Source organism: Strigops habroptila, chromosome Z (genome assembly GCF_004027225.2).
Source record: "Strigops habroptila isolate Jane chromosome Z, bStrHab1.2.pri, whole genome shotgun sequence".
NCBI lineage: Eukaryota > Metazoa > Chordata > Aves > Psittaciformes > Psittacidae > Strigops > Strigops habroptila.
In genome coordinates, this window is record NC_044302.2 from 31021922 (window position 1) to 31035566 (window position 13645).

A 13645-nucleotide genomic window follows, 5' to 3' on the forward strand; every position below is an offset into this window, starting at 1 on the left:
CCTGTTCAAAATTGCTTCCATGTAAGCTGTTGGTAGAAGTTACAATGGAGGGAAATTCTTCCCTGTGAGGATGGTGAGGCCCCGGCATAGCTTGTGCAAGTCTAGTGGAAAGTATCCCTGCCCACGGCAGGGGGTTGGAACGGGATGAGATTTAAGGTCCCTTCCAACCCAAACCATTACATGATTCCCAGATTCCATGATAACCTCACGCAGAGGGGCACACTGCTGCTTCCCACTGAGCTGGACCGGACCCCTGGATCCCATCAGAGACTATCACATATTGTAATAACATCAAAACTGAATGTGAAAACTAAACCTCTTTTAAAGATGGTTTTGTTATTAGGACAGTCTTTGAAGTGAAGAGTCAAAGATGTTGTCTGCTTTCTATAGGGGTGTTCAGGATACAGAATTATTTCCTGCCTCACTGTCCCTATATCTCTGGGCATGCACAATTACACTGATTATTTGAAACCCACCTGAGACCTGGCTTACCGTTTGTCCCAGGCTCCCCCAGCACCTCTCTCCTTTTCCACTAGTCAGAAACTCTCTTCTAATTCCTGACTCAAGTATGTTCACAGCAAATTTATTCACGTTATCCTTTTACCAATATTGTTCTTCACTGTAAGCAGCTCTTCCTTCACTGCAGTGTTTACCTCTGTCATGTATTTAGAAAGAGAAGTTGTTTCCCTTCTTAAATTTTTCCTCAGCATTTTAATGCATCTCCATATAATTACAAATTTCCTCTTTTATGCTCCTTTTCATCTATCACTGTGCAGCTGGACTGACATGGAACAGGAACTGCAGACATTTAAACTGTAAGAAAAATACACAGGAGAAACTTGTAATTGCCACAAGAAAAGTCTTTTAAATATAGATCATCATCATTATCATAAATAGTAAAATACAGATTTGTCTATTTCTCACAGACACTATGGTTTTTCTAAACACTCTCCCAAGCAGTTTTATTACTAGCTGGAACCGTGCACAAGAGCAGCTATGTTGATATGCTGGAGGTTGCCAAAACTACTGAATATTTTCTCCTTCTCCTCAATTTTTTGATTATTTGTATTTTGTTCGTTCGCAGTTTTTTAAATAAAATTTATTTTACTTAAGAAAAAAATAAATCTGGAGGCAACTACAAAAGGAAATAGATTCATTCACAAAGAACAAAACATTTCACTCAGTAAGAGCAACATGTCTATCAGGGGAAAATAGCATCCATAGGCTTAACTCCAGCAAAATAATAAGTGGCTGTTATAGGTTAAAAATACATCTGTTTGGATATGATGTCTTAGTCTCATGAAATCTTTCAGGTTTATGAGGAGTCTCTTCGTGATTGCGGAGAAAATACAAACTGTGTATTTAGAAGCTTTTCACAGGAAAAAACAAAGAAACAAAAAAAGCAACCAAATAAGCAAACCCACATAGTTTAGTAAAACCTTTCCAAAGACCTCTTGCAAAATAAAATTTTAATTAATATGTGTCTTTTCAAGGAATTTAATGGACACATACACTAAGGACAGGGACTTGAACAGAGACCAGGCAGTCCCCTGCAGTTTCTGCTTCTTCAGGAGACATGCAGAAAGTCTCACACTACACAGAATCACAGAATCACAGACTGGTTTGGGTTGGAAGGAACCTTAAAGCTCTTCCAGTTCCAACCCCCTGCCACAGGCAGGGACACCTTCCAACAGACCAGGTTGCTCCAAGCCCCGTCCAACATGGCTTTGAGCACTGCCAGGGATGGGGCAGCCACAGCTTCTCTGGGCAACCTGTGCCAGGGCCTCACCACCCCCACAGGGAAGAACTTCTTTATATCTTACCTAAATCTCCACTGTTTAAGTTTGAACCCATTACCTTTTGTCCTATCACTACAGTCCCTGATGAAGAGTCTCATGAAATAATATGCTGAGAGGAAGGCAGAATAAACAAGAAAATTTCACTGCCAATAGCAAGTCAAGGACAAACTTTCAAGTCCATTAAGTATGCATGTTCAGCTCTGCCAAGCACCAAGAAGCAGAAGAAGGAGTGACTGAAGGAAAGGAAAAGTTATTCCCTTCCAACGAAGAGAAGGGCACTGTTCAGGTTCCTGTGGGTCACACTCGGCTCTGTCCAGCTCTTGGGGTAATGGAGCCACATACTGCTTCTGATGGAAGGGGACTGGGAGAAACACAATCTAACCTAGAGACCAAGTGACATTTCCAAGCACACCCAGGGTTCAGCAGCTGGGACAACCACCTACCACTCAGTGACCTTAAACACAAGGTTCAAATTTCTTTTCAGCTGGTCAACTTTGCCTGTGCTCACCAGCAAAAGAGAAGAGATGGATCCAGGGACACAGAGACATGGCAGTTCAGCTAACCTAAGCATCGACACACGTCTTTGCCATTCCTATTCCTTTAATAGTGGTCTGCCTTTGCCTTCATTCCTCCTATTGTCTCAGGAGACAGCTCCACCACTCCAGGCTTGGGTTTCTTTGTTTCTTTCCTCATTTCCCACAGAAGATAATTATCAACCATTCAAATCCCTCATTCCTGTTGATGTTGCATGTTTGACATTCGTTCAAGGTCAGTATCACTGCAAACAAGCCACAAGACTCAAGTCATGCTGCAAAAACACGAGTAACTGCTGAGCAGCTTTATTCTTGCAAGGAATGGCAAATTCAAATTTTAAAAAAGATGCACATCAAAGTCATCAGATTAAATTTAGTGTTTGCATTAGCGCATTTCTGCAGTGACAGCATCCACCCAATTTGGAAACAGCTCATTTAAAACTACAGGGGGGGAGGGAGGGAGAAGGAAGGGGAATCAATCTCTAACAGCACAGTGTTATTATCAATTTGTCCGTAGTAGAGAGGAACAATTTGATTGAAGCATTTTGTTTCTGGTATGCACTGTGATTTGTACCAGTGATAGGAAGATCACCATTTACCTTGGCCATGTCTGTAATTGCCATGATCACCCTTTAGCAAACCACATGATTATCTGCTCAGCAACTTGTGGAAATTCTCAGCCTTCTTGGCAAAGCTCTACATCCTAAGACACGTACTCCAACCTGAAGCCGCCAAAACAAGAAACAGAACTGACTATATCCAAACTCTCGCTACCAAGCCATAGGTGAGAAAATAAAACAGCCACAAACATAGTTCTCAAATACATTACTTAGCAAAAGTTCAAGGTTCTGTGTAGCCTTATGCAAGCACTTGTTTTCAGCACATGGAATGAGTATACAAAGGCAGTGCAGAGTTGCAGCCTCCCAAAAAGGAGTGTCCACGGCTAAGGCAGAGTGCTGCCTGCCCCACCACTGAAAGAGGAGAGTCAGAGAACTTGGAAGAGCCACAGCATGGTGCATCTGCAGCTGTAGGAAGTGGGAGAAGAAATTCTGGAGCTTTGAAACACTCATGTCCCATAGTCACCACTTTATGAACCATTTCGCCTCTCCAAGAGCCTAAGAAATGGTGGATTCCCATTCTTGAGAACACTAGAACCTGTATCTGTCTCTGAGTCTCATCACCAGCCTCTACTCCCTCTCTTTCCTCTCTGAGCATTATCATGTAATGTTCTAAGAGGGGACCTTGAAGCTCAAACTGAAAAGCATTTGCATGTAGCCCTCTGATAGGAGGCAAGCCAGTGCCAACACACTAAAGATCTGTCCCGCTCTTTCTTCCAGCCTTTCCAGGTCTCCTCAACAATTTGGTGACCTTTAAGAACTGCTGGAGTGCTTTTCATTTCCATGCAGCTGCCACAGATTTCTTACTGCAAATTCCCATGCAAACATCTTGCTGCTAGAACTAAATTCTGTGCTGTTGGCCTAGGGGGTACTTCAGAATGAGAGATTCTTGTCTTCCATCAGGACAGGGTGCCTGTCTTCCCTTTAGCATTTGCAGAGATTAGTTAATCCTTTTAGAGCCCTGTGCATTACTGCAGTGCTAATAAACATGAGCAGTCCATACACTCTCAACTTCAACCAGCAAGATTTCTAACCCATGTAGCCTCATGGATTTGATTTCATTGTCTTCTCTTCACTTCTAATCAAAGCACAACGCCCTGCCGTGTACATGGGCATTCATATGCAATAGCCTTCTCTAATGGCTCTCCCTTTGCCAGCACACAAGCAAGTGAATAGGTCTCCACAACTAACAGCCTAACTACAGTCTGAACTTCTCTCTCTCCAAGGACCAACACAAAGGTAAGCCAGTAGCTTGTATTTTCAGAGTCCCATTTCACCAGAAAGGCCTGAATGACTATAATGCATCATGTACTAGACTCCTGACCAACTCCAAACCTGGGGCTGCAGATAGGGTTTCCCTATGCAAAGCAGGACAAAAAATCAGCACTGACAAACTCTGTTTATGCCAAAAGTATACAGCTGGGCAAGAAACCACCACTTTTCTCTGCCCTCATGAGAACCAGCTTCAATCACGGAAGACACAAAAAAAGAAAAGCCAGAAAGATTCAGCTGTACAGCAAGAGATGTTAAAATGAAAAGTGTGCAGAACTTCCTTCGAAATGGACAGAGAATCAAAGAGAAGCATCTTTAGTTCTGCCATGAAGGAATCCTAGACAAACTCCTTAATACATCATAATGCATGTGAAATTTCCTTTTTCCTCCCTCTTTCCACTCTCTGAGAGAGAAAATTTCCTGCTTATCCATGTCACTGCACTCCAAGCAGGCTCTTGCCAAACAGATGCTCAGCAGGAGAAATCTTAGTTAAGCTCTTTGTGGCATACCTCTACCATCAGCAGGCTGAAGGTTGCTCATTTCCTCCAAGAATACTAAATAAGCACACTCTGATCTCAGTGCCTGCTTACAAATAAGACAAACACAAGTAAGATCCAGGCATACACAAGTGAGAGCATGTATATGACTATAACAGCAACAGGCCCAATGGAGGCAAGCAAAAATAAAAGGATGGTTTCTCAAGAAAGACACAGGAAGAAAGGACCTAGCCAGTTTTCCTCCTTCTGGTTTGGATCCTAGGTGGAATAAATCATATGACTCTCACTGTAGCTGTTCCATCAGTGTCATTTCCACAGTCAGTGATTTGCTTCCTTGAAAGACATCTTGCTCTTTGGTGTTGATGGGAATCCCTGAATAACTAAGCCCTACAGATTGCTATTGGAGGATCTGGCATCAAATAAATTAACAGGGAAGATCCAAGGCTGGTATGGATCAATCAGCCTTGAACAGCTAAGTGCACCTATGTTTTGTTTTTCTGGAAGCACTGGGTCACCTACATGGGATTTTGCTTTCTATCCTTGCCTCGGCCACAGACATCATGATTGCACTCAACTTAATCCAATTTCTTAAAGAAAATCTCTTTGCCAGCAATACACATTAGGAAGAAAAAGGTCTATAAAACCATTCCTTGTGAAAAATGTATCCATCAGATATCAACACTACCTCTTCATCTTAATAACGTCTTTAAAATACATATACTCAAAGCATTGAAGAAAAGAAGATCCAGAAGATATTAGATCAACAACACAACCATTCTACAAACCAGGGCTGCAGAATTCTTCTTATACTCTTACTCACTTTAGAACATAATAGTATGGAATAATAGAGTTCATATTACATACGTGGTATATATATGATACAATATATTCCACATAACATAGCGGAAGGGACCTTAAATGATCATCTAGTCCAACTGACCTTTTTAGGGATGACCAAAAGTTAAAGCATGTCATCAAGGGCATTGTCCAAATCCTTCTTCAACACTGACAGGCTTGGGGAATCCACCACCTCTTATAGACTTCAACACTTCCAGGGATAGAGCATCCACAGCTGCCCTGGGCAACCTGTTTCAGTGTCTCTAGGGAGCCTGTCCCAGTGTTTGACCACCCTTCCAGTAAAGAAATGTTTCGTAATGTCAAATCTGAACCTCTTGTGATGCGGCTTTAAACCATTCCCACACAGCCTGTCACTGCGGAGAAGGGGTGAAAACCTCAGCCTCCACTTCCACTCCTCAGGAAGCTTTAGAGAGCAATAAGGACACCTCTCAGCCCCCTTTTCTCCAAACTAGACAAACTCAAAGTCATAGCATCATACAATCACACAACCACATTACCACAGACTGGTTTGGGTTGGAAGGGACCTTAAAGCTCATCCAGTTCCAACCCCTGGACAGGGGACAGGGACACCTGTGTCCCTGGCAGGTACACCTTCCACTAGACCAGGCTGCTCTGAGCCCTGTACAGCCTGGCCTTGAGCACTGCCAGGGATGGGGCAGCCACAGCTTCGCTGGGCAACCTGTGTCAGGGCCTCACCACCCTCACAGGGAAGAACTTCTGCCTGAGAGCTCATCTCAACCTCCCCTCTGTCAGGTTAAAGCCATTGCCCCTTGTCCTGTCCCTACAGGCTCTTGTTCAAAGCCCCTTTCCAGGTTTCTTGCTGATCTCTTTAGGCACTAGGAGCTGCTCTAAGGTCTCCTGGAGCCTTCTCTTCTCCAGGCTCTCAGCCTGTCTCCATAGCAGAGGTGCTCCAGCCCTCGGAGCATCCTGATGGCGTCCTCTGGACTACGAGGATCCTCAGCTGCTCCTCACAGGACATGCTCTCCACCCCTTTCACCACTTTTGTTGCCCTTCCCTGGACCCAGTGAAATACCTTAACATCATGCCTAAATTGTGGGGCCTAGAGCTGCATACAATACAGGCAGAAGTTATCTGAGAACAAAAGTAGATGGGCCCCCCACATTTACCACTTGTGACAGTGGGCTGGTGAACTCCTGTCTCATCCCAGCCTCTTCAATCTTTTTGATTTGGAAGCACCTGACTGCAAAATGAAAGATCTCATGTGCCACAGGTTTCAAGGATTATAGGCGATAGAGACCCCAGAAGTAAATACCACCAGTGCTTGTTGGCACTACAACTTGCCATTCTGCATTATAGTTTCTGTCCTGCTCCAGGACTTCATACATTAACATAAGCTGTTGCACATGGTCTGAATGGTGCATGAGGTCCCAGAACAGGAGAAAGGCTCAGCAGAGAACTGCACATGTGAGAAACAAGAGGCTGAGTTGGAAACCGAGAAGGAAGAAACCACTGTGTTTGTTCCACTGTCTGTTCCACCCCACTCATGTCTGTATTGCCTCTGACTGCACTCGATCTCACTGACTTCTCCAGCAAAAATCAAGGACTTCATCCCCACATCACAAGCAACTAAAGTGAGGCAAATGTAGCAGCAAAATATACACTTCACAAATCACAGAGAAAGCCACTTCTAAGATGTTGTCAAACACTAGTACAGCTTCCATTCAGGCTTAGCTGGCATTCACACATATTCACATATTCATTAATGTAAGCTTAGCACAGGGGCTGCTTTTTCAGAGCTTATGAACAGTGACTTCAACCCCATCATCTTCAGGAGGGTTTAGATCCCTGCCTATCTTCGGGAACAAGGGCACTTTAAACTCTCTTTGGACCATGTTTTGTGGTACACCTAGCTGAACCAAAGCTGCCAGTAAGGGACATGAAGTAGGCAGTCCCCCACTTGCTAGCATCTTCCAGATGGCAATATGGTTGCATTTGTCTTCTGCCTGCAGTATTTTAAGAATTATTATGAACCAAAGCAAATCTCCACTGAATCCTGACAGATAAAGAAGTGAATGCTAAGCTGTAGTCTTCACTCTAAGATGCAGCCAATAAAACAGAAACTTATGCCTACAACATAGCCGAGTGAATATCTATCCAGAAACTCAAATGTAGCCTCCCTCCTGATGGAGCTTGCATTGCACAATGAGTTCAAGAGGTACTGGTAGCATGAACAAGAAATGTAGACAGTACTACTCATCTGCATCATTGTATATGAAATGAGTTACGTGATTTATCCACAGGCTAACATTAGGAAAAGTCACTAATTAAGGCAGGCATAGCAGCTAGATACTTCTCCTACCCATGGCAATAAAAGGAGCACATTAAAAGGCCCCTGCACAACATCATATAATAGAGTTAGAGCTGTTGTGTGTTCTGTATACCCATATCTTCACAGAATTCTGGTATGCACAATGCTAGATTCTGCTCTAAGAAATCTCTCTCTCTTCAACCACATCATGATCCCACCTCAGACAAATCCTACTCACCTTCCCATGGGCTTTCCTCTTTTTCCATATGAAAATACCTAGTGACCCTTGTCCCCCAAGTCTCCCAGTAATAGGATGACAGCTAGCAGAGCTTCATGCATTTTACTGTCTTCTACTTTGGTCCTGTTTCCCTATTTGTCCAAGCCACTAGTGACAGAAGTGAGACAGTGCAGTATGACACAGGAGTATAACACAGCTGTTAATGCAACCTTTGCTTTCACATACACCTATGAAGAAATAAACAATTCCCAGTGAAAAACTATGGCTGAATTCCTCCAGGTCCTCCACTACCAGCTTTTTCCTGAAAAGTTAGACACCTTGGTCATTATGAGAGTGCTCCAGAGGTCTGCTCTGGCTTGGCAAAGAGCAATCCTAATGTAAAACATGATCATTAAAACACTCTGGTTTAGTGTATTGTCGCAGGAACAGCAAAGTGACTGATCACCCTGGCTGCATATCTATGCACTATACTGTGCTAGTGCCTACTGGTGTGACAGGATCAGAGTTACAAAATATCCCTCTGATGTCCCTGTTATTTTAGTGCAAGAAGAAGCTGCAATTGTAAGCCTCTGTGTTTCTTCTTCCTGTTTTCTTCTTGTTGTCCTACACAGCTAATAAGCACCATGACTGCATTTCGTCTCTGTAGCTTCTGACATTGTCAGACAATAAATGAGGTGACTTTCAAATAGGGTGTTGAAATGTCTGAGGAGCACAAAACAAGCCATGGAAGCAAATTGGCCAAATGAGTTCATATTTTGCACAGCTTTTCCTTGGCCACAGTCTCCACTACTAATGAAAGGGACAAGGATTTTGCCTTGAAGGGGACAGGGATTTGCAAAGACACATTTCAACCTGGTCAACTGCCACACAGACTCTGCTGCCAACATGAGCAGCAAAATCCCAGTGCTGGCAGTATAGCAGAGGATGGCCTTCCACTGCACAGAAACAGACACCCTTTACAAGAAGTCAGGGCAAGGTCACATTCTTCTTCAGCAACACAGTAACCTGCAAAACTGATTTCACAAAACATAAATTCTCCAGTCACACAGACTTCCAAGCAAAGCAACTTTACATGACATAACTGCCTATCCTTCCTTGCTAACTTAGCTCACTTACCTTTCAAAACACACCACTGACTTCTTCTCTGACTGGCAAAACTCCAAGGAAAACCAAATCTGATTTCCTTTGTCTCTAATGGCACAGGACAACATCCTTAAGAATTGCTTCAAAGACAGTGGGAGAACTCCCACAGAAGTGTTCTGCTAATGAGTGAGGAGGTGGGAAAGCAATGAAGTTTTCCTCCCAGTACGAACTCTGATCACTCTAGTACGACAAAATCCTGTCCCAAAGTCCACGTATACTTCAGAACCCTGTACAGCCCTGTCCAGCAGGAAAAGCAAAAAACACCCAACCTGAAAGCAGTTCTCAGATCCAGGGTCTGAGCTACCATAAGCTCTGACCTAAGCCCCATTTTGGTGCTGGATGCTGGGAAGAGAAAATGTCATGACCATAATGATCAGATGAGGAAACCCATTGGCATTTGTTGTGGCTGAGATAGTGAAAGGGTTAAGCTATCATAGCTGAGGGTGATCTGCAAAGTGATATCTATAGCAAGTCTGATTCTTTGTAAACTGGAGAGGACCTCACTGACAAAATTGCAGTATTTTTTGTTTCTGCCAGGATCGTCAGAAGAGATCCTGAGAATTGGATAAGAACTTTCACACCATTCAAAAAATCTCAAGCAGGCAGCAAAATGAATTTGGAGATGTTCTGGGAAAAGCCATATTAAACTGAAGTCAAAAAGCCAAAAATCCACAGGAAGATCTCGCTGAAAGTGCAAATAATAAAAAAGTCCACTAGCAGATCACATCATGTATCCCAGCCGAAGCAAGCCTGTCACCCACCAGAGGTTTGGTGCTTTACGCAGTTTGAGCATCTCCCTGTGGATGTCAGAACCAGCAAACAAAACAGTTCTGGCCCAGTAATTAAGGAAACAAACTGCAACCTTTAGTCCTTATCTACTGTTCCAGTGCAGACAGACTGCATCAGCTTGGGCTTTAACTCTAATGGGAAACAAGTATCCAAAACTACCTTTGCTTTCCATGTTCTGTTTGCCTTGGAAGATGTTGTTTTTCCTCTTAGAAACTACTTGTCTCTGCTTAATGAATGAGCATTTCCTGGATTTTACCACTCTGCAGAGACTTCTCCTTTATTAAGTGGGCAAGTTCCGGACACATTAAGTGACCTGGCACAAGAGCTAGTGCCCTGGACAGCATCTTGACAGACATCAGGAACTCAGACTTTGCCAAAAGTTGCTTTTTGACTTTGCCTTCTCAGCAACTCCTCTTATGATGCCAATCCTGACTCTGGCATGCAACATTATGTTAGGATGAACGTCTGCCCAGGATGGATGTTAATCATGGGCAGGCACTGCTTCCAGCTCAGGTTAGAAATTAAGCTGCAAGAAAAGGCATGCATCTCAGCTGTCACTGCTCTGCTGCAGCCATCCTCCCCCTGCCTTCAACTGCAATCTCTAAGCAGTTATTTCCCTTGGTGGATTCACAGATCTCCAGCTGCAGTGGCTGCATCTCCAGTTTGCAGGTACACATGTTCATTTCTGTGCAAGCAGTAGTGAACAGTGAAAAATCTACTCTTCCCTAAAATATTTCTCCTTCAAAACAGGTTCTGGAGAGTAATGAAATGTAACACTGCTACCATACAAACTGCTGTCTTCTCACATAGGTATCTCCATATCTAGCTATTTTGTACAATCAAATTAGACCCTTTCTTCTCCAGTAGAATCTTCCCATTCAAAACACCCGAGATAAAACTTGGATTGCTTGTTCTAGTCTTAACTGTGAGAATATTGCTCTCTTGGTGATAAAAACAATAACAACAAAAACAAAACAAAACAAAACAAACAAAAAACCCCCAAACAGTTCATTTGCTTTCAAGGATGAAAATCTTGCTTCCATGCCATGGGAGAGAGCCCTGCAGTAAGTGCTGAAGCTGCATATGACATCAGTAGAGTAACACTATGCATGAAGCATTCTCACAGTCCCATGACTCTACAGTTTCTCCAAAGGAAAATCAATGAAAAATTCACACATGAGGTACAGTACAAAACTGAATGATCAGACCAACCTCAGCAACTTCCTCTGAGGCAAACTATTCCAACTCCCAACAGCAGCCATCATTCAGCATCATCATTGCAGTGACAGCCTTGCTTAGGCTGAATGTTCAGGCCAAGCAGCACAGAAAAGCAATGTTAACTGTGGCAGAACAAAGCAATCTCATCCCCAAATACTTCCATTGTTTTCAGTTTCCCCATACACGTACACCATTGCCTTTTCTATTTCCCATCATTAGGTTAAAACAATCACAAATGGAAGGAAATATGTCAAAAACGTATTTGGCGTTGGCCCCAAATCCATGTAGGGTGTGTGTGTGGGGATATTTTACTAATGTTTAATCACTACTTATTGCAGTGATTGTCTTATTAAAAATAAATCTCCAAACACCAGGTACAAATATTTCTGCACTGGATGTTTTTTGGGCAAGGTCTGGGGGGAGAGGGTAAAGAGGAGGCTCATGCACATACACAAAATGCTACCCTTTCTTTGGGTTTACTCCAGCTAAACCTCTCTGCAGCCTTTGTAATACCCACCTCAGCAGTATGACATGAAGCAAGGCAAGACCTGCTCACTATGGAGCAAGTAAAGTGCCAGATGGGGCACGATCCAGGCCCTGCACACCTTGTGTTGGAGATCTCTCCCCTGACATGGCGCTTTGGTGTCTGCTTGTTGCTGCCCTCTCCTGCCCAGAACCTTCAGACACTGGGCTCTGGGATCACGAATCTGTGAGAGGCATGCATTTCCAGACAGCTTGTCCAGCTGCAGACCCTACCAGAGACTCAGAGGGACCCTCTCCTGCCAGATGCAAAGGGAAGGGGATGGAAGGATGAGAAGCCCCTCTTGTGCCAACTGCACTTACCTCCCAGAGCTTGTTTCATGACGAAGTCCATGGTGATGGCTTAGCGGCCCTGCCCACCTTCACACCTCAGATGCACAGGGATTAGGAATCCTTGAAGGGCACCCTGCAGAAAGGCACAACTGTAAGAGGAATGGTTTCTCTAGGAGGAGAAAACACTGATGCCTGGTCTTTCTCAGCTCCTTCTCAATCTTACTTTTCTCCCCTTGTCTGGGTGCAGGCAAGTTTCCAACCTGCCATACCTGCAGACCTTGGCTTTGTGGGACAAGGCCCCGGGGGAGAAAAGCTGGATGCTGATGAGCAGGGAAGGGGATGGAGGAGGAGGGAAGGGGACACAGGAGTGATCCTGGAGGAGCCGTGTGGCGGTCCTCACGGCTTCTCTCCTGCAGGCGGGCAGGAAGGCGTTAAACCTCTGAACTTCCTCGTTTTCCCTGCCTGCTTCTCGCCTTCTCGGTTTTCCGAGGGCGATCTCGGGAGCCGCAGCTCCGCCGGGGACCACCGAGGGGGCATTTGAAGGTGAAGCATTCGCGAGTGCGGGCAGGGGAGACGGGATGGAGACAACGGATGCGGGGCAGGATCCCGCACCTTGATCCCTCAGAACCCTCGCTCGGGCTCAACGCCAACGAGGGCTGCACCTCCCCGGGAACACCCGGGACGGCTGAAGGTTGACACGGCGGGGAGCAGTGCGCTCGGTTCGGCGGCTGCTCCCCGCCCGGCACACGCACCACGGGGTCCGCCAGCGCTGGGGAAGACGACAAGAAGGGCTTCCCCATCCCTGTGTGCCCGCTGCCCTCCGCACATTGGCACGGCACGGCATGGTACGCTACAGCACGGCACGGTACATCCCGCCCCGGCGCCGGTACCTCGCTCGGCGGTGGGCGATGTGCTGAGCTGGGATGAGCTGAGACGAGCTTTGCTGAGCTAGGATGAGCTCAGATGAGTGGTGCCGAGCCGTGCCGGGCCGGGCCGGTGGCAGGTCTCTGCGGCAGCTCCGCTCCGGTCCTACCGGCTCTCGTGTGCCCGAGGGCTGCCGGGGAAGTTGCGTGTTCGGGGATGAGGAGAAGAGAGAGCAAAAGAGTCCAGAACTGCTCCCTACTTTTCCCCCCGCTCCCCTCTTTTTATCACAGGATTTCCGGACCATCCCACCGGCACGGTCCCTCCTCCTCCTCGCGTTGCGGGAGCCGGGCTCCATCCCGCCCCCTGCCCCCGGCTCCCCCGCCCCTTGCCTCGGCGCTCCCCAGCCCCTCGGGGGGTGCGTCTGTTCTCATGCACCCCCCACACCAGCCCCATCCCGGCTTTTTGCAGCATCCTCAGCTTTGGTCGCGCTTTGCCGGCAGGGAAGGACAGGAGGTTGTGAGCGCGCTGATTGCTTTCTGCAATCGCTTCTCTGCATCTACTCGGGAGTCACTGTGTGTGTGTACCGGGGACATCTCTGCAAATACGGATTCCTGCAAAAGGGTGAGGGTGGGAGCGCGGGTCCGCATCCTCTGCTCTGGGTCTTTCCCGGAGATCCCCTTCCCTCTAAACCCCGAGGTCCTGGAAGGAGTTGGAGAGGCAAGGAACAAAATAGTG

At 45.7% G+C, this 13645-nt stretch overlaps 1 protein-coding gene across 1 annotated transcript in view; it reads right to left on the reverse strand.

Moving 5' to 3' along the window:
* The window catches only part of LOC115600723 (complexin-1), a 115446-nt gene extending 102221 nt beyond the window's left edge, over positions 1 to 13225 (reverse strand). The window contains exons 1-2 of the mRNA XM_030470013.1: positions 12937 to 13225; positions 12077 to 12179 (exon numbers count right to left, since the gene is read on the reverse strand). Of these exons, the coding sequence (XP_030325873.1) occupies positions 12077 to 12107 (31 nt within the window). The 5' untranslated portion in view covers positions 12108 to 12179; positions 12937 to 13225. The remainder of the gene's footprint in view (positions 1 to 12076; positions 12180 to 12936) is intronic.
* Between the last annotated feature and the right edge of the window lie 420 nt (positions 13226 to 13645).